The sequence below is a fragment of the Dermacentor silvarum genome, chromosome 5 (assembly GCF_013339745.2).
Source record: "Dermacentor silvarum isolate Dsil-2018 chromosome 5, BIME_Dsil_1.4, whole genome shotgun sequence".
Taxonomy (NCBI): Eukaryota; Metazoa; Arthropoda; class Arachnida; order Ixodida; family Ixodidae; genus Dermacentor; species Dermacentor silvarum.
The window spans coordinates 3,972,429-3,997,814 of record NC_051158.1 but is presented as its reverse complement, the minus strand read 5'-3'; the positions used below and the strand labels follow the sequence as shown (position 1 = coordinate 3,997,814).

At 46.1% G+C, this 25,386-nt stretch overlaps 1 protein-coding gene across 2 annotated transcripts; it reads right to left on the bottom strand.

Moving 5' to 3' along the window:
- Window positions 1–1,682: 1,682 nt before the first annotated feature.
- Window positions 1,683–5,730, bottom strand: LOC125945499 (uncharacterized). Of its 2 annotated transcripts, XM_049667281.1 has the most exons (3): window positions 5,574–5,730; window positions 2,289–2,735; window positions 1,683–2,159 (listed from the first exon to the last, which is right to left on the bottom strand). In XM_049667281.1, the coding sequence occupies exons 1-3, from the start codon at window positions 5,686–5,688 to the stop codon at window positions 1,762–1,764; spliced, it is 960 nt and encodes a 319-aa protein (XP_049523238.1). In that variant the 5' UTR covers window positions 5,689–5,730; the 3' UTR covers window positions 1,683–1,761. The 2 variants fall into 2 exon arrangements, with proteins under 2 accessions (XP_049523238.1, XP_049523237.1); XM_049667280.1 differs by having other exon boundaries at window positions 1,683–2,735; window positions 5,574–5,727.
- Between the last annotated feature and the right edge of the window lie 19,656 nt (window positions 5,731–25,386).

The following is a 25,386-nucleotide window of genomic DNA, read 5'->3' as shown; positions in this document are numbered from 1 at the left end:
CTTTGTTATCCTCCAAGTTTGTGCCCTATATTGTAGCACTGGTAGATATCAATGATTGTATACTACCGGTACTAACATTTCTACTCTTCATTAAAAATTCCTCGATGCTTTCCTTGGCTTCATCAGCTGTTCGATTCATATATTTCTGACTAAAATAATCATGCTCCTCGGTTTCCATCTATCGGGTTCAACACAGGCACATGTGCGTGTACTTCTGTGGTACACAGCAGACGAAACTAGCGGATAAAAGCGAGGTTGAGCGTATTGAAAAGAATTTGTTCTTGAGAAGGCGGCATCCTCAGTTTTCTGGTAGCAGCTCTCCATAACTTCCGTGAATGCGACCGCCGGAAGGCTTAATCTGTTAGGTGACCCAACTCTAGCATAATTAAATTGGTATGTTATAAAGAAAATCGGTTGTATTTAAGTTTCGCAATGTTCCGTTTGTATTACTGTTTTTATCAATTTTTATTGTAATGTTTATTACCTGCAGTGTGTCCTCCAGTTGGCATATGGACCGCGATTTGGAACAACGACTGCAACAACCACAACAGTTCTCGCTGTGCAGCCTACTGATACCATTATGAATGAGTTCCGTGCTGGAATAATCACTTTATTGTCCTGATTTCTTTATCCTCCACTTCTGAATGTGCACTCACGAAAAATACAAATTGGAGACAATATATATGGAAGCGGCAGTTTTATTTAATGACGGTGCGATGTCACGGGGCACTTTTTTGTTTGATTAAGAAGCGTCCTTGTAAAGTCGCATAGACGTCTACGAACTCCCCATATCTTACGATGGTGTGAGCAGAACGCTCGCAAGGAGCGGTACTTATTTCTGCCGTTACTTCGTTCACTGCCTTTGGTGGACGCAACCTCCGCTTTGGTCAGCAAGTAGTGGTAAATAACTTGCGCTATGTACCCCTTTAGCAGTTCAACATAAAAATCGAAATAAGCCTTAGAGATACCACAACTGCTATACGATTATGCTACAGATAACTATGTTCAATGTCGTTAGGAATGGACACTCGAATTGTTTTCCAATTACGGCTAAAATTTTCTTGGAACCGATTCTTTGTGCGCCCTGAAACTGCCAGTGGTAAAAGTATTGACACACTTTATGAGAGCAACTTGGGGTGTTGTTGCATGAAAAAAAGAAGACACAGGGCTGAAGCAGAACAAAGACACAGAAGGCGATGCGCGCAATCTCTAACTTCCGAGAAACGTTTATTGGTAAACAGCACAGCGAAAATATGTGAATGACTTCACAGAATGCGTGCATGTCATAAAGTAATGGCTTTACGATATCTAAATAAAAACCGTAAGATGACGAGACCGTACAGATGGTATGCTGACGAATATAGTGTCTGCAGTCTATGAATCTTCTGTCGCTGTCACGACTATCCTTGTCTCGCTGTTACACTATTACTCTTTTGAGACAGATTACCATCACAGCTAGCATGTACCTACTGCTGGTCACCTTTTCTGCTATGTCTTTGTGTTGGAATACTGTGACTGAAATAGTTACAGCCGCTGTTGCTGTACTCTTGACCCAACTGTACTTTATTGCAAGTGCCTTAGTGCTAACGTGTTGTTGAAACATTACCAACAGTATACGTTGATGGCCTGCCTTCAACGATGGAATACGCACTACGAAAATAAATCACACTGCTCTGTTTCACTTCTCAAGTGAGCAAAAGTGTTTATTTTTACAACAGTTGTCTTTATCGCAAATATCTCTCCTATTGATCGGCAGGGCGTCTACCATGAGACGAAACGTTGCTGTGTGTCCAATTTCTGCTGGCCACCATCAGCTCCACCCGTGCCAGAGCCGAGACCACCACCTCCACCAAAATTACCACTGCGACCACCTTGGCTCCCTGCAAAGCCACTTGTAAATCCGCCACTTTCACCTTCCATGCCACCGCTGAGGGCGCTTAAGCCTTCCAATCTTCCACGGGTACTTCTACCACCAAAACTACCGCTGCGACCACCTAGGCTCCCTGCAAAGCCACTGGTAAATCCACCACTTTCCCCTTCCATGCCACCGCTGAGGCCACTTAAGCCTTCCAATCTTCCACGGCTACCTCTGCCCCCGAAGCTACCACTGAGACCACCACTGCTTCCTCCGAAGCCACCGCTGCTTCCTCCAAAGCTACCTCTGCCTCCGCCAAAGCCACTTCTGCTTCCTGTAAATCTACTGCTGATTCCTTCAAAGCCACCCTCGAAACCATCACTTCCACCACCGGAGGTGCCACTGAGACCACCGCTGCTTCGTTCAATGCCACCGCTGCTTCCTCCAAAGCCACCTCTGCCTCCTCCAAAGCCACTTCTGCTTCCTGAAAATCTATTTCCGATTCTTTCAAGGACACCCGCAAAGCCATCACTTCCAGCACCAGAGGTGCCACTGAGACCGCCACTGCTTCGTCCAATGCCACCGCTACTTCCTCTGAAGCCACCGCTCCTTCCTTCGTAGCCACCGCCAAAACCACCACTTTCGCTTTCCATGCCACCTCTGAGACCACCTCGGCCTCCACTTAGTCCACCTGTGCCTCCGAGTCTGCTCAGGCGGTTTCCCCTTGACCTATAGACCACAATGATCTTTCTTAGCACAGAGTTTCCACCATATCTGCCCAGACCACCCTGTTGGCTGAAGCTACCGCCACGGTTGCCACCGGCGAAGCCACTTCGGTCAAATGTGCTGCTGCCACGGTCTCCACTTCCACCACCGCCACCTGTTAAATACATGAGTTAAAGCTTGAGTAAGGTATAGCTTGACAGACAGGGACTGTAGATTCTAAACTGAGTGTAACATTAGTAAAAAAAGTACGAGATGGACATATACCGAGCAATCAAGCACTGAAATCTATTAAGAAGTCTAGTCGCAAGAATAGTACAGGTATAATGAAATAGATAAACGAAAGTCATCGAGATATTTCGTTTTTTATGTTATGCACTGCCACTGATCTCCCCATTAGGGGGCAGAACATAGTACAGGTCAGTGCGCACTGCATACAGAGTTTAATATAAACGCAGGAGAGTGTTTTCTTTTCTGAATTTCGACCTCTCTTTTACGTTTTCGTAACCAGCTGTGTGACTCAATTTCAATGCAAATAAGATAATGCTTACACACTGCAAAAAATTGGCCATTATGGACGCCTTTCATACTCTTTGGATTGTTATTAGTTATTACAGTTAGCACGAGTCAAGCCGTAGGCTCGTTTTGAGCGGAGAATGAAACGTTCTGCGAAAGTGTCAAATGACCCATTGAGCGAAATGCAGCTCCACTGACGTGAAACCTGCGGAGGTGCGAAGCATGCAGTGATGCGCCGCTAATGCGCTCATACTGTCCTTAAGCAATGGCTCATAACCCCGTAAACGCGGCCTACCCGCTACGATGACAGTAGAGAAGGGAAATTCTGCGCAGGCATGATGGGCGGCAACGCAGACAGCCGAGGAAGACGACGACGAACACGGGAGCGCTCGACACGCGGGACGCTCGGCACGCGCTTGTGCCGAGAGCGTGCCGCTTGCTAACCGTAACGACGACGACGGCAGCAGACGCCGACAGCCCGAGCGCAGAAGGTGCTTCTCACCAAAAAAAAAAAAAAAAGGGTTGCACTGTCCAGGAGCGACGCTTACCGCGAGCAGCAGGTATACCCTAGGATATGGGTGCCGATTGGGCTTGCTCATTCGTCAAGCTTTTGTTTGACCAGGGTACCACGGAACGCAGGCAAAGATATACGAGCAGGTTTATTGAAATCGAACCAACATGCTGACAGCTTGAAGCACACGGTATAATAACCACTACGCCGCTCCTGCTTTGCGCAAGTGGACAGATGGGCACTCACAAGCAACAACGGTCTTTCTTAGGGGTCACGTCGTGTGTCTCAGTGGTATTCATTGAGCGCTGTGCCTTCACTGCTGGTGCATGCACAGTGCTCGATTCAAACGCGATAATCGGCGCACATGATGGCCTGTATGATGGCCGGTGCTTTTTTTTGCGCCATCGAAGGTGGCTCGAGACCACTAGGTGGTTCAATGCGGTATACAATGAAAGCGAGATTCTTTGGGACGCATTGTGACTGATTTGGCCGCCCAGTGATTTGGCCGCCTTTTTGCGCCACTTGGGGCGCAAAAAGCACCGGCTGCCTGGCGGGCCAATCATCCCGTTTAAGTGGCGCTGAGCACTGTGCACTGTGACGCCCGTTTCGTAGGCGTTCACATTGCGCTGAGCATGCGGTCTGCGGGATTCACCGCCTCATGAATGACATGCGCACAGAATGCGAAAAGACTAAGTTACACGTGAAAATGCTAGTTCACGGAGGTACTGCAGTCCCGTGAGCCAGTGAATGACGCTGTGAGAAGTACGCGTGGGGATAGCTTTAATGTGTACATGCGCGTCGATGGGCGCATGTGTAGTTTAGGCTGATGTTCATTCTTTTGCATATTAGATGTCTCACCCCAATACCTGTATAAGCATGCCAGGTTGTAAGCGAAGTAACAACATCCATCGCTTCATTAAAATCAGCCTTTCGCTTTGCGTAGAACATTTTAACGTCAATTTTACATCAACCAGGAAAAAAACTTACGGGAAAAGTAGAATGCACTTCGCGAAGAAGTTTAAAAATGAGTACTTCTGTAGCGTTGTTAGCGCATTACTTAAGTAGTATTTTTGTTTTTCACCAAACATATACTTACATCAAAATTAGTTAACGTCACTTGACTTGCTTTAGCACATGTTTCTTTAAGCTTCGTTAGATGCTTGAGTAAACCTCAGAGCAAAGTGTAAAGTGGTTAATAATTCTGACATGCTCAGATATACTCGGGGACGTCAACAAATTGTTCAGTTTTGTGCCAGCCATCGGTGCTGGCCTTGTATTTTGGTATAGATAACTTCAGTAAACAGATGTACCAATATTTTAGTTTAGGTTCTGTTATTACTGCATGTGAAACACATCAAGCAATAAATCATTTACGAGAAGTTGAAATTAGTTCCATGCGTTATCAAATTTTGTTGCGTAATGAGTATGTGGCTTCAAGAATTTTTTATATTCCACTCTGTGAAGAAATGAAATGCACCATCATGGGACAGTTATGTTATTGCCATATTCTGGATCGCGACATTCTTTCTTCGCATTTGACACGTACACAATAAACAGGTTTTCCTATTCACTGAAGATGCAGTGGTTTCGCTAACATTAGTATCGCTCAACCAAAACAAGAGATGATAAAATTGCTAAGAGGTTCACATCTGTTGCATCATGCATCTGGCTTTATATCAGAGCAGATATTTTAGACCATCGCTGAAGGTTTGCTTTTGAAAATAACGAACGCTGAATTGCACCAAATGAACAAAACCTCTGACCAAGATGCAAGGTTGTATAACTCATGATGCGAACGTATCATGCACATATTTAATATTAACAAGAAAATGTATTGCGCTTCAATGCACAGAGATGAAGAGGGACACATAATTTCGTAAGAGATCTCAGCGTAAAATTACAGTTGAGAAACTGATTCAATCGTCGAATGAGCATTGTTTCTGTAAAAGACCTTTAAATCGTACTGACCTCCAGAAAGGTTATCATCATCATCAAACAGTCCACTCGTCACTAGCCTTTGCTGACTCGATGTTGCACATGCTAATAAAGCAGCAAGCGCACAAAGTGCCAAGAGGTGAGCCATGACTGTATTCCTATACAGTGAAAATCTGGACCAAAACACGGGGGCTTCTTATATAAACACACTTGGCACAATTCGTTCTGTCATGGGACAGGCTGGCTGACTCAAGTGCTCGACAAGGAAAATTCTTGGAGGTACTTGATCATATGCACGTGGTCACAAATGTTGACGAAATATGTAGTAATATATTCTTGTTCTACAAAACGCAAGCCTATAAACAAGTCAGGAGGCCCAAAAATATCTGTCCACATCTTGCCATTGCGAGTGGCTCTGCTTTTGTCTCACTGACAGCACTGACAGAAGCTTACGAGATGGCTTGTCCTCGATGATTGAGTTAGACCGAGTCTAAAAGAAAAAAAAATATATATATAAGGCTGCTTGTATGGGTTTTCTTCATTTTTCAACAACCAGCGTATCTGCACATGGCTAAAAAAAGCTCTTCTTTCTGTCTGTACACAGGGAGAACTATTGCGATGACCTTTCTACTTGACTGACTAGGCAAAGTATAGCGCAACGTAAGAAATGTTCTCTAAATCATGGCCTGGTGGATTGTTCTCATACATAAGAAGCTTGCGGGAGTATATGCTCTTTGGCGCCAGTCTCAATTTGAATTGGGTCATAGGGCCACTCAGCCTAATCTATTTCCGACGAAATGCTTCGTTGAACAGACGTGTAGCCTAAGGTCTTAGTTTGGTATGTAAAAGAACAAGTCCTAACAACAACCGCACGCTCTGAATAAATTCCAAGATAAAGGAATCGGGACATAAAAATCACGCACATGGCCATTTTCCCCACGACTATGTTACAGCATGTACGCCTAAACAGAGCCTATGCAGCTGTTGCGTATTCCAGCTTCAGAAAACCAGCATGAAATCCAGAGCTTCGAATATGTGGTGGAGCGGTGCGCAGGTCTTTGTTGCCTTGTTACCTTCGTCATAATAGCTCGTCTGTTACAAGCTTGAGTTATTGTTGTGTTAAGGTGGAAGATGCTTTCTGTACAAGTCCAATAGTGCCCAGGTACTGGAGATTTCATCAGCCTTTCAGAATCTTGCATGGGCTTGTCTTACTGGCGGCCATGCGTACGAGTGCGAAACGGTTCCGATCGAGTGCTGGTTGTGTTGGATGATCGCAAGACTGGGCGCAGTGTTGAGCGCAAAATTAGCCGTAGTTGAACGCGGTTAAATCAAGTTTGTCGAGCAATAGCACGGTTTTGCTTGCTTTGGGAAAGAACACAGACGTTGCTTGGTGCCGTCAGCAACTACCGCATGTATACAACCGCAACAAAAGACAACGCACAGAAGCAGCTCGGCGCGGCAGCAGCAGTGAGCGAATTGACCTTAATGCTGCCTCTCGCTTCAATGTGAGTTAAGCGTCGAAAGCACAGTGCTTGCGAAGCTACCAGCACTCGACGCACTTCCACCAAAGGTCGTGGGTTCTAGTACCTTAATTAACTTGATATTAATTGATAGTGTCTTAATTAACTTTGCCTTAACGCCAAAGGTGGTGGGTTCGACTGCAACATAAGCTCAAGAGTTTGACTCCCATGTAAGGTCGTGGGTTCGAGCCTTTGAATTAACTCTATCTTCATTAACACGATGACGACGGTGACCCACGTACCATCAGGATTGTTGCGCGGGCGTTCCACTGGTAGTGGCAGGCAAAGTCCCAGTTTGACCTTGGCTGAGCTTGAAGGTCTGATTTGCGGAACTAGGCGTTTTCTGAGATTGTAGCTGGAGTAGTAGAGCTATCGCTCTAATAAAGACGGTGAATGGCGCTGACGATGAGTGGGATTGATCGATTTGATGTAAAATATCTTTTTGCCCAAGATGTCGGTTCTGGTACTATGTTGTCAAATGGGGCAATGAGATTCGCACAGGCGCGAACGGCATAAATGGGCAATGAGATTCGCACAGGCGCGAACGGCATAAATGCTCTGTAATCCAATTGAATTTGCATACGGCTGCATTTTAACCTTCGGGGAGGTTTGTAGTGTGATTGCCATTGTATGCCTACTTCAGACACGCTAAATCTATCTATCTATCTATCTATCTATCTATCTATCTATCTATCTATCTATCTATCTATCTATCTATCTATCTATCTATCTATCTATCTATCTATCTATCTATCTATCTATCTATCTATCTATCTATCTATCTATCTATCTATCTATCTATCTATCTATCTATCTATCTATTCTTTTATGCCCACCCAGCGACTCAAGTTGCCTGCTATCTTGGAGCACTAGTTATGTGCTCATGGTCGTTTTGCCGTCGTGATGCGGCCATGACTGCTCCGTCATTGTGATTCCAGCTTCGTCATTGACTCTCATCGTGCTGTAGTCATCACCCTTCTGTCATGATACAGTCGTCCTCGTCATCTCATTGTCGCCATGGTGTCGTTGTCACACTTGCGTGATGAGATCATCTTTCGGATCCAAAGACGTCATTCCATTGGCGTGATGCTGGCGTTCTCGTACGCTTTCATAGTACCCTTGACCTCAATTATTCGTCATTCAATCGTAACCAATCGTAATCATCATTATCATCATCATCATCATCCGCCCTTGACTAGGATGGCCAAATTTTTTTTCTGCTACGCAAAGGAATGTACATAAAGAAAAACAATACGTTTCCTAATGCGACCTCAAAACAATAAAAGAAAACGGAAAAAATGCTGGAAAGCGATTCAACCTCCAGTTAAAGTTGATGAAAGACAAAGTCTTCCTGAGCGAGTCGGGCTTGAGATAGGGCCGGAGTTACAACACACGGCATTCTAACCATTCTATCGTGTCATCTCTCACGTGAGGCGAGCAGTTAAAGCGTTGGAGTGCACTATCTTCTGGATCGGCTTAAATTTTATTGTGGGCTATTTCGAGATGAGCCTACATTTTGAGACAAGACGACGTGTTGATTAATGTTATATTATTTGTGGGGTTTTACACGCCAAAACTACGATCAAATAATGACGCACGACATCTGGGGAGAAAAGCAAGCGCGGCGTAATGGTTACACTATCGGGATTCTGTGCTTAGAGGTACGCTGTTCGAATCCGGCTGGATGACAATATTGTTCATTAAAAAAATCATGAACTATTCCACTCTGGGAACTTCGATGACCAGCGAAGCTGTTTAGCTCACGACACAGAGGTGACACAGAGTTTTGAACAAAGGGAGCTTCTTGCCTTGCTGCGATAGTTTTGTCATTGTGCAGGCTTAATTGTGCTTCTTGGACGAGAAGACATCTGAAGCGATGACAGCCGGCACGTCATCGCTTGCGTCGAGCATGCCTCTTCGCACTCTATCTCCCAGTGATATAGTGTAAGGCTCGCCACGTCGACATGGAGATGTCCGGTTCCTGTTTCTCCAACAGAGACCCTATGCACTCCGACGACGACTACACCGTCGTGGAGGGCAAGCGACTGAAGAGGAAATACCGCAGGAGAACCAAAGATGTGAGTGAGCAGCGCCCCAATGTACCGCCTACACCGACTTACAGGATTGCCTTTGTACCTCTCGACGTGTCTAAGAATTTAAATTCCGTGCACAGACAGGTAGTCAACACCTACCTTGGTAATGTGGCTCCGAAAGGAATTTACGCAGTGCGCTTCAACACCAGAAAAAACGTAGTCACAGTGGAAGTAGCGACGCAATTGAGCCGCCCTAGAAAAATTGAAAACCGTGCGCATACTAGGACACATAGAAGTCCGGTCGTTCATTGTGCACAGTGGTCACACTAGGGCAGGCGTTATTTCCAATGTCGTGATTGACATCAGCGACGAAGAGTTCCAAAGGCTTCTGTCTTCAACAGTGAAGGTCCTCGACTTTCATCGCTTCGGTCGCTCGACGAGCGTCAAGCTTCTTTTCGAGGGACACACGCTACCTGATCATGTCAAGGTGGGCTATGTGAGGCACCCGGTGCGTCCTTATGTGCCGCGACCAATGCAGTGTCACAAGTGCCTAAAGCTAGGCCATGTCAGCGCTGTCTGCACAGGCCAGACGGCATGCCTCCGCTGTGGCGGCAGTCATGACATATCTTCATGCACAGTAAAAGAAATGAAGTGCTTGAATTGTGGTGGACCCCACGAGGCCAATTCCAAGGATTGCCCAAAACAGAAAAAGGAGATAAAAATACTGAATGAAACGAGCAAGACAAGTATGTCCCACAAAGACGCAGCAGCGTTAGTGAAAAACCGGAGGAGACGATCACGTCGTCGACGTGGGCAAGCTGTAGGTGCAAACGAGAGCTCTTTGGCTCCAATTCCACAGGTCCAGCAGAAGGTAGTTCAATCGGCCTCGATCGATCTCTCCGAGCCATTGCTTCAAGCGAGCCTCACAAGCCCGGATTCGAATATATGGCCATGCTTGCCGCAGCGTAGACAGGCCTTAGACAGTCAGCGCGAGCAAGGACAATGCACTGAAAAATCACCGTTGGACTCTGTCATCAAAGCGATGCTGCGTGAAATAATCGACGCCCTGCAGCTGTTACTGACTGGTTTAAATACGCCAGTGGCGCTAACAGCTGCAAAAATTATGCAAGCTATAGACAGTCTTCTGGCTACACTGTAGTAGCATCTACCTCTGCCCGCGAAGGTGACTGTGCTGTTCTGGGAAGTCATCGTGTTCCCCACGATGGGAACTCATCATCGTGTTCACCATACCAGCATCATCCTTCCTCTTCACATCCTATCTCTCTTATTCCCCCAACCCCCTTCCCCAGCGTGGAGTAGCAGGCTAGAGGCACTTCACTCAGGCCGACCTCTCCACCTTTCTGCCATTAAAACGTCTCTCTCTCTTTGAACAAAGGTACAAGCATATTAAATGCGAAGCATTTCTTGGCAAACATTTGCTACTTTGACAGTATCTATCTATCTATCTATCTATCTATCTATCTATCTATCTATCTATCTATCTATCTATCTATCTATCTATCTATCTATCTATCTATCTATCTATCTATCTATCTATCTATCTATCTATCTATCTATCTATCTATCTATCTATCTATCTATCTATCTATCTATCTATCTATCTATCTATCTAGCCGCCTATGAAGTTGTACACTCATGAACGTTTCGTTAACTTGGTATGTACCAAAATTGGCATATTATGACAAGAGTAAATGGCGAACATACATGATATTCATGACATGAATGGCATGACATGCGTGTCATGTAGGTCATGAAACAGCCGCCTACGTCTTGGTGCTCTCATGGTCGTTTCGTTAACTTGGTAGGTATGAAAATTGCTATAGTATGAGAGGAGTGTATGACGAACATAAGTGATAGGTCATGACATAAATGTTATGACTTGCGTGTCATGTAGGTCATGACAATGACCCAGCGAGAAAGAATAACACTGAAAAGCCACTGAAATGGGTTGGGAGGTGAGTACAAAGTGAAGGAAACACTACAGGCTGCTGGTAGAAGTCATAGTCATGAGCATGATTCAGCAAAAATGACAATGACTCAACGAAAGAATATTAACACTCAAAAATAATTGGAATGGGTTCGCACGTCAGTAGTACTCAGTACTAAGTGAAGGAAACACTAAATGATGATGGTAGAACTCATAGTCATGAGCATGACTCAGCAAAAATGACAATGATTCAGCGAAAAAATATTAACAATCAAAAACCACGTCAATGGGTTCGGATGGGGTACTAGGTGCAGAAAAAGGCTAAGGTTGTTGGTCGAAGTCATAGTCATGACCGTGACTGAGCAAAAATGACAATGACTCAGCGAAAAAAGATTGACACTCCAAAACCACTGAAATGGGTTCGCACGTCAGTACTAATTGAAGGAAACACGAAAGGATGGTGGTAGAAGTCATACTCATGAGCATGACTGAGCAAAAATGACAATGGCTCAGCGAAAAAACATTAACAATCAAAAACACTCAAATGGGTTCGGACGTTGGTACTAAGTTAAGGAAACAATAAAGGATGGTGGTAGAAGTCATAGTCACGAGTATGACTAAGGCTTTCACCCTAAGGTCTCTTAGGTGTAGCTAAAGGGACTCCTGAGGACTCATGACATGAATGTCATGACATGCGTGTTATGTAGGTCATGAAAGAGCCGCCGACGTCTTGGTGCTCTCATGGTCGTTTCGTTAACTTGGTAGGCTCCCCGCACACTGCTTCGCATAACATCGATTCCCACAGGGCGTGGCATCTGCTGGCTTTTTATTGTCCTTATCGTTGCTCATAGTGAAAAAAACACAAAAAACCAATAGGTGGTCAAAATTAACCCACTGTGACGTGCCTAATATAGAGATCGTTGTTTATTGGCTGGTAAGAATCCAGTATTTATTATTTGAAAGTCTTTCGCTAATTAATGATTTTTGTAGAAATCACCAAGATTCTAGAGGGGCAGCTGAAAAGAGAGTGGTTTCGGGACACTGTGAATGTGCCTGCGCTCGCACGCCTATCCACGTATGTTGGCGCGCGAGGCGTGGTAGGCGAGTAGGAGAGAAATGGAGCGTGCCGGTGTGCACCGGTGAGCTCATTGAACAGAGCGAACTAGAATATGGTATTGGAGGGTTTCCTCCGCTCGGCCAAGGCTTCCGCCATGTTTGATCACGTGGTGACGCGTCCACTGCTTGCCTCCGCCGGCCTCCGCTGCCTGTGTGTATGAGGGCAGTTCATGGCGCCGGTGCGGTTCTGCAAGCAGCAGTTTCAGCGGCTGTAGTCGACAATGAGTGGGTGAAGGGAACGAAACTTAAGAGAAGCTTCAGAGGACATGTAGGTGCCGAATATTCATCCTTCCAAGCTCCTGACGACTTATCCAGCTGTCACGAGCACTGCCACATGGTGCGTACTAGAAGGCAGGGCTTGAAATAGTTTTTCTAGAAACAATGGTACATACAAACAGCTGATGTAATAAATCAGGTTCACTGTCATTCTCTTATCTGTTTCTTTGCTTTCAGATATGTTGTTTTTGATTCAGTAACATTTTTGAAGGTGATGTTACTACGTTATTTATTTTCTGCGTAATCACTCGTAAACGTGTCGATAGCGCTACATTTGTTTATGCTACGCTGAGAGCTTAAAACGGACTGATTTTGACATCTTGAAGCAACTTATCGAAAAGACATAATATCCTTCCTTATTTGTGTAGTTTGTGAGGAGACGATGAGTTTCTTAATTATTATGAAACATATGTAAACCACTCTTTTGTTGGCATACTCACTAGTGATGTACCGCTCATTTATATTATGCGACTCTGCATTTCAGTAAGTTCCAATGAATAGGGCTGGACGTCAGCGGATACCAGAAAAATATTAATTACAAGCACGAGCGACTGTCTACTAAATTTGCGGTGCTATCAAGCCACAGTTGTTTCCTTAAAACTACATGCATGCTAAAAAATTGCAACACTGTTTTGCCACACCGAAATCTTGGTTTGAGCGACATGAGGGTTCGTCATTTCATTCCCGGACTGGGGTGCAAAGAAAGAAGGGGAAGAAAATTTATTACTAAGGGGTGCATATTTTGTTGATGCGTCTTCATTGCCAACACAAAACATTGCCAGCTGATCGGCTTTTATTACAAAGATTCATGTGAGAATGCCACAGCTGTGAATTCACCAACTCGGAAGCAGCCATACTCAAGGACCCTCAAAGTGCACCGCGGGTTATGAGACGCAGTAGTGAGGGGGCTCTGCATTCATTTTGACCATCTGGTGTTCTTTCCGTTCTCGGGAATCTAAGTACCGGAGCGTTTTCGGATTCGAGCTCTACGGGAACGGGGCCAACGCGACCGGGAGGGAATTCAACTGCCGCGGAGACAACGCGGCCGGTCTATAGGCAAGAAATGTCAAGGCACGACGAAGGCGCCATCTAATTTATTGTGAGCGAACTGCATGGTTGTTCAGCGCCCTCGCGCAGCCTGCAGCAGGCCCTCAACTGCCTTTGCCGTGTGGAATCAGCGCCCTGTAGGGAAATGCAATGAAAACATGTTGTGCGCAGTGCAGTGTTCAGTCATGTAGGTGGCGTTCCTGTCCTCATCGAGGTGTAGCGCTCGCCCTGTGCAGGTGTCATTCAAAAACACAATACTGCAGTTTCGCCCTAAGGACGAAGCAATGAATGCTATAGCAACATGTTAGAATATTACACAAAGTTTAAGACTCGTAGCTGTAGTGGCAGTATGAATTGAAGTAAACGTAAGGTGACTAAGTAGAAACTAGCTGTTTTTCTATAGGGGTCCTCTGTTTGAAGCCTGCCATCGGACAATTTCATTCATGTTTATTAATTGAAGCCAACATATTTCTTGGCGATTTTACACCACTTTTCTGTATCGCGTATGTTTCAAACCTCTTTCCTGGGCCGATCGTGGAGGTTGTGCACGGCCACGCCTATAAAATTACACCCTTTTCACGTTCGAGCTCTGTTATTGTTTCGCAATTCTAATAATTAAGTCTGAGAAGATATACGATAAAAGGCATGTGCTGTCGGTGTTTTGTGCCATGACATTTGTTTGTGGGCCGCCATTCTCAAAACTCTGAGGAAAAGGTTTGTCAAGAATGTAAGATCTGGTGCGAGCGACATTAGTGACAGAATTGTGCGGCAATATAAGTCGCATATACCGCATGTCATATAGCATCATATACCTAAATATATAAGGAACCTCACGTTGACGCCTACGGCAATGACGATGGTGAATATTATCTTGGAGTGTCCATGTAATTGCCACCGCATCAATAACATACGTTGACTCGGTGTCACGCCTTAATAAAATGAAGTAATTGAACGTTAATGACGCGTGGGGCGTACATTAAACACACTCTGCCTAGAAACGGTTTGACTGTCGTGTAGGCCCTATATAGGCGGCTGTGTGAACCTGCTCAATTATGTAGTGCAGCTTAGTTCGCTTTCACGATCCAGCTGTTTCCATTGTAGAAAACTTGTGGAAGGTATTACGACCGGAGGCTTAAAACATCTTTAAAACAGTTCAAAACCAGAAGTAGTGATCCCTCTAATGGATGCTCCACTGAATCACGCAAATGACGTAAGAAATGCTTGAAGTTCATCACTCGCTTTCACAATGTTCCCTAGACCAATGCTTAACCTGATAGACCATGCAGTCTAATAATAATGAATAAGTTAGAGGCCTAAGATATAAATAATGTGTTCTGACAACCTACTACTGCCTACCGATACCACGGAGCTGTCGCTGAGGAACAATTGTTTGGATGCTGGCAACGAAGTATAGGCGTGAGCGTTCGGTGAATTTTAAGCAGTACACGTAAGCTGCACGAGAAATGACTATAATAAATAGAGGGTGCACAATGTGCCTTCTGCAGAAAGGAAATGCAAGAGGTGGCTCTGCTGTCGCAGGACTAATTATGGCGCCGTAGAAATATTAAGCGAAAACCAGAGCACAAGGGTTTCTGAGCATAGAAATAGCAAAACAAACCTTAAAATAATGGCAGATTCACTACTAAGACTGACATTCCAGGGTGCAGAGCGCAGTAGGGGTCGTATGGGACAAGTGCAGTGGGCCGTTAAGTTGGGTATTGAATTGATTCACTGCAATAAAACTTCGGTACGTAGCCAAGTTTCTTCTGGGAATACTTTTTGCAGACAGGAATACATATTTTGATGCCACTTAGTACATACGGTATACACACGCCAGTGTTCCCCAGTTACGTGTCCCCGCGTGCGGTAAAAGTGGGAGGGTGAACGAGGGTGATTGGTAAAGCAGCGCGTGAAAATAAAATCCGCGAAGTCCGCCAACTGACCTTTTAAAGCAATCCTCTTACTCACGAAAAAAAATATATAGCTGGCAGCACAAGGAAGTGTGCAACCGTAGCAAGGGCGCAGGAGCAAGCGTGGACATACAGTTGTCAGGTCCTGGAAAGGGAGGAAATGAAGTGCGGGTGGGAAGTTAGGACAGGAAGAATAGAAGCACAGGTGGCCTGTGGAGCAGGTGCGTAAATGCGCAATACGAAAACAATTTTGCGCGAACAAAGAAATTTTTCGACTTGCAGCAACGTCCACGGAAAAGGATCATTGCTAAAAAAAAAGAATTTACTTGAGCAACGTTGAACGTTTTGCTTAAAATAGAGCAAGAAATAAAAAAAATGCTACCGTATGCCATGTGAGCACGAACGCACAGCGAAATGAATTTCTCCCATGTTTTGCATGGTTTCATTGTCTCTTGTCTCCACGTGGTTGCCACTAACAAAAAAATGAAACCCCTAGGTTTGCCGTATTCTTCCCGCTCGTAGCATAGCGAGGAAGTTGACATTGGCAGCTGTGACGCCGTGAGGTAGCATGCGAGGGTTTAATGGCCACTTTCACTGATGTAAGTGAGTAACGTGCTGCCGGTTTAAAGAGTTTTACACATCCACCTCCATGCCAGTGAGTGGCGCTGGCTGAACACTTGCAAGGCTAATTTTGTACACACACACACTAAGTCCAAAGAAAGTCGATGGTAGGATGGCCGCCGTGGCGGTAGCTGAATTCGTAATGTACCACACGCGTACTGTAAACTGTATGTGAGTTCGTCTCCCACTGATGGTCCATTGTCTTTCCGTCCCATTTCGTGACCTGTTTTATGGCTATTTCAGCATTTGCTTCAAAATAAATAAGTTCTCCTATGCCTTCTTTGGCTTCAGTTTGTGTTGGCTTCCCAGGGTGGGTAGTATATATATTATAGGGTTGTTTAACGAGCCAGAAAATAACTGCCACCCCCGACAAAAGTCGGTTCGCAGACCTAAACTAATGGGCAACACAGGAGACCTCACCGCGAAGTTGCGAAAACCATGTTCACTGATATATATATATATATATATATATATATATATATATATCGCTTTCGTAGCAGATGTCCTGGCTAATCTTTGTATTTGCGCAGCGCTCGGTATTCCGTGTCCCGTTGAGCGCAATGTAACCTCAGAGCTTGAATATCTGGCTGTTCAAGGTGTATATATTGCACAGGATGCCTCCCGCGGACCGGAGACAGCTGGATAATGTTTTCTCAACAAGACCTGACCACGGGCAAACGCCCCTACAAAGGTTTGCTCTCCCTTATGGACTCTATTCTGGATACGGGACGCAATGCCAAGTTTGTTTTACGTGATTGTACGTTGTGTCGTCTCATCTGGGCCAATAAGAAAGACGAACGCCATCTTCTGGTGATTCCTAGCCCCTTACGATCAAGTATTTTGCGTGCCACCCACAACCCCCAAGGGGGCCATGTCGGCTATTGAGCAACCTTACACAAGGCACAACAACGATTTTGTTGGCCGAGAATGGAAAAGAATGTTCGTTCGTACGTCGCCAGCTGTGAGGCGTATCAACAGCAGAAACGGCGTCCCGGAAGCCAACATGGTTTCTTCTGCGCATTACGCCTCCTGGGACGGTTTTCAATACGCTGGGCATAGATAACATAGGTCCTCTTCGAATGTCGGCAGCGGGTAATCGCTATATTATAGTCGCTGTGGATTACTTGTCCAAGTTCGTAGAGCTTGCTGCCGTGCCTTGACTTGCCGCCAGCTATGTCATACGATTCCTGCAGGACCGATTCGAATGGAGACACGGTCTTCCAAAAAAAAGTCACAGGCCTGCTCGGCACACGCAGCACAGTCCCAGCGTAAGCTTGTGGAGCGGCTCAAGAGTAGCTCCAATTTCGGCACCACGCACAACAGGGTCTTCGCGGCAATGTATCTTCGCCTCATTTTGACGAGAACCATCTGAACTGTCCACCCGGCGTCGACGGCGAGCTGCGGCTTGTAATGCTTTCTGCACAGCCGTCTGCTGAGGCCGATGATGCCGGGTTGTAGCCACGCACGTAGCTCTACGATTGGCTTCTTCAGCAGCGGTTTGTACCTTGCGAGGAGACGACATAACGTGTACCGAAGAGGTATCCACAATACGTGGCGCACATCTCGCATCCCTTGATCCGTGGCATGGTACGTTGTTGTTGTTGTCGATGATGATGATTGTTTATTAGAATCTTCAAAACGGGCTGGTGACAAATAGTCACCTAGCTTGCTTGAGTTAACCAGGTCCAGTCACATGCAGCAAGCAACTGCTATATGCAACTTACATGTCGGGAACGCTGCGTTTGCAGGCTCCTGAACTAGGTGGCGCCACAATACTGGCGGAGGCTCGCGATCGCGTTGATTGCGCGCCTCGTCTGAATCGCATCTCGTCGTCTCAGCTTGCGCGCCTGCCTAGGGCGCGTTTATAGGGCATTTTCCCGCTACCTGATAACAAGGGCTTGTGTGGCTCACTGGTACCGTATCCGACTGCGGCGCAGTGGGCCCGGGTTCGATCCGGGTGGGAACAGAGTACGTTCTTCGCATTTCCAGCGATAGCGGTTACGGTCACCGGCTCGGTGGTCACCGGCGGCGGCGGAAACCATGGCGAACCGAAACGGCTATTGGAAGGAGCCCATAACAGCTTACGCTGTAAAACGTTTATCTCCGACCGGTCAACCACATTACGCAGTCGCGAGCGCTGCACTTACCTACAACAAGCTGTGTACAATGAGGTGTGGGTAGAACGCGCTGCTGGTACAACGAGGTGCACCGTCCTCTTCAAACAAACTGCGCACTAAGTACGAAGGACCGTTCGTTATTACCGAGCGCCTGGGCGAGAACACTTGGCGAGTACAGCCCACGGATTTTGCTGTTGCATGTGTCACGCATGAAATCCTGCATTCGTCGACAGACGTAACGTGACATGTGCTTTTCTTACAGGAGCAAGCCAGTCGCAGCGTGGCGGAGTGTAGTGAAGAGGGGGGCCATGGTTTGGAGGCTGGATAGACAGAGGTGGAGGACGAAGAAATTGACAATAGAAGAGCTTGCCCAAGGAACGGGTGTTGTGTCTTTCTCGTCTCTTAATATATATATATATATATATATATACATATATACAAAATACAAATACAGAGTAGGCAAAATACAAAATAAACACACAAAGATGAGTCTGAATTCATGCTACGGCAGCAAACCCCTGAGTGTAAGGGAACACTATTTCATGAAACCATAATAGGCTTTACACAACTGTCTGTGAACAGTTCCAGTGCATAAACGAATACTTTTCTCAATCAGAATAGTGCACGCAGTACGATACATAATTGTCCATGTATTCCTGAAATATACGATACGTTGCGCAAATTAGACAGTCATGTGCACTGCTTTGTTCATGCACTGCTAGAGCCCTGCTTTGTTCGTGCGAAATCTTAGAACAGAGCTGAGTTTTCGCGGCAGATTTCATTTAAGACTATGTCCTTGTGCAGCATTTTTTTCGACGGGAAAAATCGAAACTAGATATTGTCTGCAGTGATGCACGAGCATAAATCAGTTTTTATCAACGGAGGAACGGCGACGGCATCGGACGCGTTCATGACGAAACACGTCGTGTTTGGCCGTAACAGTGAGAGAGGGCACCCCAATTTATTTTTAATGAAAACTTCTTATTTATTTATTGTGTGTGTGTGTGTGTGTGTGTGTGTGTGTGCCGTGGACCGCGTGTACATCTGGCTTATTCTGTACGTGACTGCAATGTAGTGAAAGAGAGACAGAATAAAGGGAAATGCAGTGGGGTAAACCAGAGGGAAATATCCGGTTTGCTACCCTACGCTGGGGAGAGAGAGGAGGGCGAGGTAAATAAGTGACAGGAAAGTAGGGAGAGAGAAAGAAAGGGAACACAAATACACTATCACAATCGGTCACTGTCACCGCATACTACCACCGCAGATCACAGTAGCACTTGTAGCACTATAAGCAGCAATGTGCTGAAATTAACCATGGCCCTAAGCAATCTGTACAGCAAAACGTAAACTTTGTCGAATTCCTTTACCCCTCCCCCGGTACAGGGTAGCCAACCGGAGATGATCTCTGGTTAACCTCCCTGTCTTTCCTTTACCTTTTTTTCTCTCTCTTGTGCAAAGTGAGCTAGAACAAGTAAGCGGATTAGTTAGAAAAGTCATTCTGTACCGGACTATCATTTACACAAGGAGAGGTATACGCTCCTTTGGAAGTTTCTAGAAGTTGTACGCATGACAACTTCCAAGAAATTTTGTATTGAGACCATATATCGCAACAGGTGTTGAATTAGCGCATTGTGTTGTTGTACGCCCTCACTTTTTTATCAATGTCGTGCTAAATTCATAATGTCGCTGTTAGTCCTAAGGTGACCTGACGTCCCGACTTAAGCGGGACGCGTGCCGCTTTTACCGCATTGTTGTCGCTGTCCCACGACTTATGTGTACGACGGCATCTTGTTCTGCTTTAGCCTCTCCAGGCCACGAGCGGTGCCGGAATGTCTGCCCTGTTTCTCAGTTGTGGTGATGGCACGTTCTGAATAACTCGAGACGCAGGTGCCAAAGCGAAACACGGCCTCTTTCACTTTCACTTTATTACCTTAAAAATCTCATTGGAGGGGTATTGCATAAGGGGTGGTTAATAAAATAAATGTTAGAAACAGGTTCCACTTTCAAAGATGAAGTGCTGATATCGTACGAATATGAAGAATGAATAAACGTAGCAGCACGATTTTGTACTGACTCGAGGGCACTTGTGATAAAAGATTGATGTGGGTTCCAGATGGGAGATGCACGCTCAAGTTTCGGTCTTTCTTCAAATGATTTGTTGACCAAGCATGATATTGCAGAGGGGCTGCCGGGGAAGCCGTCACTAGGGCTGGAAGCAACAGGCACACAAAAGCACGCTGTAACACCTGCATGACAAGAGTGAATGGATTAGTGGTCTTCATCCGTGCACAGCCGCCGATCCCACGCTCAAGCGATGAAGCGCCACCTCATCTCCTGAACGCACGACCACTTGCGGATCATACGTCATGTGTTTGCTCCTTCCAGGATGCTACATAAGACATCAGCTAATTCTGCCATATTGCCGAGTTCTGTAACGGTGGTATTTTCAGCCAACAAGAGAGGCCGTAGAAGTCCTCTGAGCCAATTAGAGCTGACAAAATGACTAATTTGAGAATACGACCCCCACCTAAAACAGTCTTCTCGATGCGTTGGCGAAGGAGCTGTCGCTAAGCCAAAGGGCGTGGCTACCCTAAGGTATGCGGATTTGCTTGTCACGGTGTCGTCGTTAAAGCAAGTGTAACAAGGCCAAAACGCAAGCGCAAATGTTCTGAAGAGTTCGAAAAAAGAGTTGCCGTTCGTCTAGAAGAAGATGTCTGAACACGATGTGCGCTGTGGTTAATGCAGAACAGATGTTTCTGACGCTCACAGTGGACGCTCGGACATAACAAAGCGCATCAGATTTGTGAAAATCAAGTGAAGTGTCTCGGCTGCTGCATCTACTAATCCACTGAAAATGTTCTTCAGGTAACAACATACTGGTGAGAACGAGCTGGAACTTAGTGCCTCAGATTGTTTTCGGATTTCATACAGTGTCACCCAACCAGTTTCCTTTCAGCGGACTGTACTTCGAAGCTTGCGCAGAAGCTTTTGAGGGCAAATTATTTTGTCCTCGCTCCAAGACCGAATCGATTGCTTTGACCGTGTTTGCTCCTCTTGCGGTAGAAGGGCTGAGGGCTCACGTGCAGGACGGGCACTTCACTTTTCTGTGATGCATCCAATCGCAAGGATGTTGAAAGTGTTCCCGATCATGGTGTGCTAACTGAGCTTGTGTACAGGAGTGTGACGAAGCTGCTGGGGGTAGACAGATTGTCAATGGTGGGCGACTGTACAAAGTAAAGACTCACAGCCAACAACGTGATGACGAAGTCGGCTGCTTGCAGCGCCAACAATACCATTGTCAACTTTGGTCGCGCCGCATGGAAAGAAAAAAAAATGTTTTCTCCGGGCAGGAAGGTGCTGTGGATCGTAAAAACCTCGAAATCAGGTGCGCTGTGCTTATAGTCTAGAACACCATTCAGAGCGAAATCAGGATGCAGTCGTTCAAGGAGGTTTGCGACATTGCTGCAGTGAAATACCAGTGACTGCCGGGCTACAAAAGTGATCAGTCAGTTGGCGTTGTCCCAGCAGTTGACAGGGTGCTGAATCTCTATGCAGCTTTTGAATCATTTTCTATCGGCGTAAAAGTGACACTCTCTGATAAAGTAATTTTTTTAAGATTTAGGCATGAAGCTATGGCTACATTTTCTTCATAGCCAAGAAGCGACCTTGTCTCAAGCGACCATACTAAAAAAACTGTCGCAATTTCGCCCGAACGGCGAACCATCGATTGCGATTACAGCTATAACAGTGGACAGCTATACGAATTAAGGACAGTACTTTTATCGGCCGTATAAACTTGTATATGTAGTAAGTATGCCTATGCATACTAACTAAATTAATAAGCATGGTGGCACGCGCGCACAAGCACACATGAACGCATTTCACTCGATCACTACGGAAACTCGGTGTAAAAAAAACACTGGAGTGAGTAAGCGCGACAGCTGCATCTAGCGAATTGACCTTTGCGCCACCGCTCGCATCAACGCAAACTATGCCGCATAACACAGCGTAGGCCGGACTCTGTCCTCGCTGCAGATGGATTTCAAGCTACACCAGCCCGAGCGGGCGCGCGCGGCGTAGAACGCGACCCCCTCTCTACCCTCCTCTAGGAGCCTTGCGAGCGGGCGCGCGCGGCCACACGGGTCGCCGGGAGTAGAACGTCGCTGATTGCTTACAAGATACAGCAGCCCGGAGTAAACGCGCCCCCCATCCCTACCCTTTCCCCGGAGCGTTGGGCGCGACTGGAAGGCGGCGCGCTTCCTTCCTGCTTCCCTCCCTTGCGTGTGTGAGATTGAGCCGCGATCGCGCCCCCCCATCCCTACCCTTTCCCCGGAGCGTTGGGCGCGACTGGAAGGCGGCGCGCTTCCTTCCTGCTCCCCTCCCTTGCGTGTGTGAGATTGAGCCGCGATCGCGCCCCCCATCGCTACCCTTTCCCCGGAGCGTTGGGCGCGACTGGAAGGCGGCGCGCTTCCTTCCTGCTCCCCTCCCTTGCGTGTGTGAGATTGAGCCGCGATCGCGCCCCCCATCGCTACCCTTTCCCCGGAGCGTTGGGCGCGACTGGAAGGCGGCGCGCTTCCTTCCTGCTCCCCTCCCTAGCATGTGTGAGATTGAGCCGCGGTTGCTGGCTCACCCTCGCACGCTTACACTAGCACATACATCATACGGCGCGCGGCGATAATGTTATCGCCCTTGGACTTCATACGGAAACTCACGGCAACGGCGATGCCAACGGCATAAATGCGCCTGGATTGTCCATATAATTGCTATCGCAGTAAAGCTAATTTCTTGGTGGTCTGTGCCAAAACCACGATCTCATTGTTAGACACGTCATATTGGAAAAACTCCGGAACAATTTGGACCACCTGGGGATCTTTAACGTGCCCCCAATACAAGAAACAGGGGCGTATTTTTGCATTTCTTCCCCATCGAAATGCGGCCGCCGTGGCCAGGATTTGACCCCGCGACCTCGTGCTTAGCAGAGCAATCCCATAGCCGCTACGCCACCACAGCGGGTGTAGTGTTGTGCTACGCGAAAGATTGCATAATCCTACTCCTGCAAATATATTCTTGCCAGAAAAGGCCCTGCAGTATGTTTTAAATAAATAAGTAACTAACTAACTGACTAAATAAATAAATAAATAAATACACTTCCACATAGGACTGTGGTTGCCTTCCACTTGGCGCCAAGTATTTCATTTAATAGATCACCTGCCGTGTGCTGTAAGCAGTAAATGTCCTGCCCAACTCTCTGTGTTCTTCTAAAACATCCGCCACACCCGTTTCCCAATTCATGCTATCGTATCCATACTTCTGATAGGCAAAAGAAGCGGTATTAAGGCCTCGCGGAAAACAAACTCCGAAATATGCGTCAACTTTGCAAGTACATTTACGGGACTTAAGAGAACAGCAATGCAACGAAATTACGCAAGCTCTAAACTTGTTCATTTTAATTCTCCATTTCACAGGCTATTGCAAATGCAGTTTTAGTAAATTTTTTTATATACTTATTTGATTATGACATTACATGATATTTCATGATTGCCATGGCGCTAGAGCTGAAGGCGAGAAAATATGACCGACATGGCTCCTAGAGCTGTGGTAACACAGATCACAGCCAGAAATACACAATATATATATACTTAACGAAAACATTACGCATGGCAAACGGTACACGCTGTACTTCGCATACAATAAGGAATCAAGTGACACGTACTTAAGGTGCAGAGAATAACCTATACATTTCAATACTAGGGCATAAAATACTAGTAAACTGCTTTTGTTATACAAAATAATCAGCATACATGTTTACAAACACTCCAGAAAATGCAATTTTGTACAACATGCACAGTTTTGAACAACTTAGCTCATATATCAGAACTTTGTTTCCAATAATCGAGAAAGCTCAACTAAAAAGAAAAAAAAATGTAATGTACTTCACTAACATCTGTTGCGGGGTAGCCTAGGGAGAGAAATATTGCTTTGAATATATCGTGCAATGGTGAAATCGAAGGTGACCGTCAACTGAGCGTTCCTCGTAAGACGCGTGTGCCTGAGAAACCGGCTGCAAAGTCGGTTTGAATGACGCACGACATGCTGTCTCGAGGTTTAGTTTCCCAACTTGTGTTGTGCTGCGCTGCTGCTACTGTCTTGGGCCATGTATGACGCACCTGTGCATATATGGCCTCTCCTTGTTAGCCGGCCGTTTGCGCAGCAGTGCATTCTAATTATTCGATGCGCGATTACGTGTAGGTGGAAGCATCGCCTTGTTCCGTTGTTCCATCCTTTCACGCAGTCGCACACGTTGGAGCCATTTCGACAATGCCACCGCCTCTATTTTCGGACCTGACGATACTGCTTTTTTTTTCTTTTTATTTTGGTGTCCATGACCTTGTTTTGTGCTATAGCTCCTTCGTGCGGTGCCTTCATTACCATTTCTGTGCTATTTTATCTTTGTGTGAAATGACTCACCGCTTTGACCTTGTTTGCGTCCACATACTTTCGCTGTTACGAACCCTCATAGGCCGCCGTGCATTCCTATTCCGAGGTTCTTTCTGAGAATCCCGACGTCTATACATATAGCTTGCAATGAGTAAGAATGCAGGCCTAGAATACAGTACGGAAGGGTCCAGAATAAAAATATATCGCTTTAAATAAATCAATACGCTTTGAAGTATATAGGGTGTCCCACGTAACTTGAGCCAAACTTTAAAAAATATGCAAATACCACGTAGCCGTACAGAATCAATGTAACGTTGTTGCCAATGTAAATTATTTATTCAGATTCTCAAACATTATAATTAGACGAAAAGTGTCAATGAGAAAATTGTAGAGCAACGTGAGAAACTCCCGATACAGCGTTCCATCGCTCGATACGTGCTGCGGAATAGTGTTTTTCCAAGAATAAAAGAAGCCCGCGAATACACGCAATGCGCCTCGAGCGACCAGTCGCGCGGAAATTTTGCGTGTACTAGCGAGCTTCTCTGTGAAGTAGCGCACAGCGTTGTCGTCGTCCTTATGTTTTCGTCTTCGTTACGCTAAGCCTATATAATATCGTGCCTGCAGAATAACCAGCTCACGTAATAGAAGCGCAGCATAGAAGGGTAAACACGGTATTTTTTAGCCTAGTGCGGCACGCGGTGCCTGGTGGTCCCATCGGCATGTAAACGAAGAGTTGTTGATGCGCATCGGCATGTAAACGAAGAGTTGTTGATGCGCATCGGCATGTAAACGAAGAGTTCTTGATGCGCATCGGCATGTA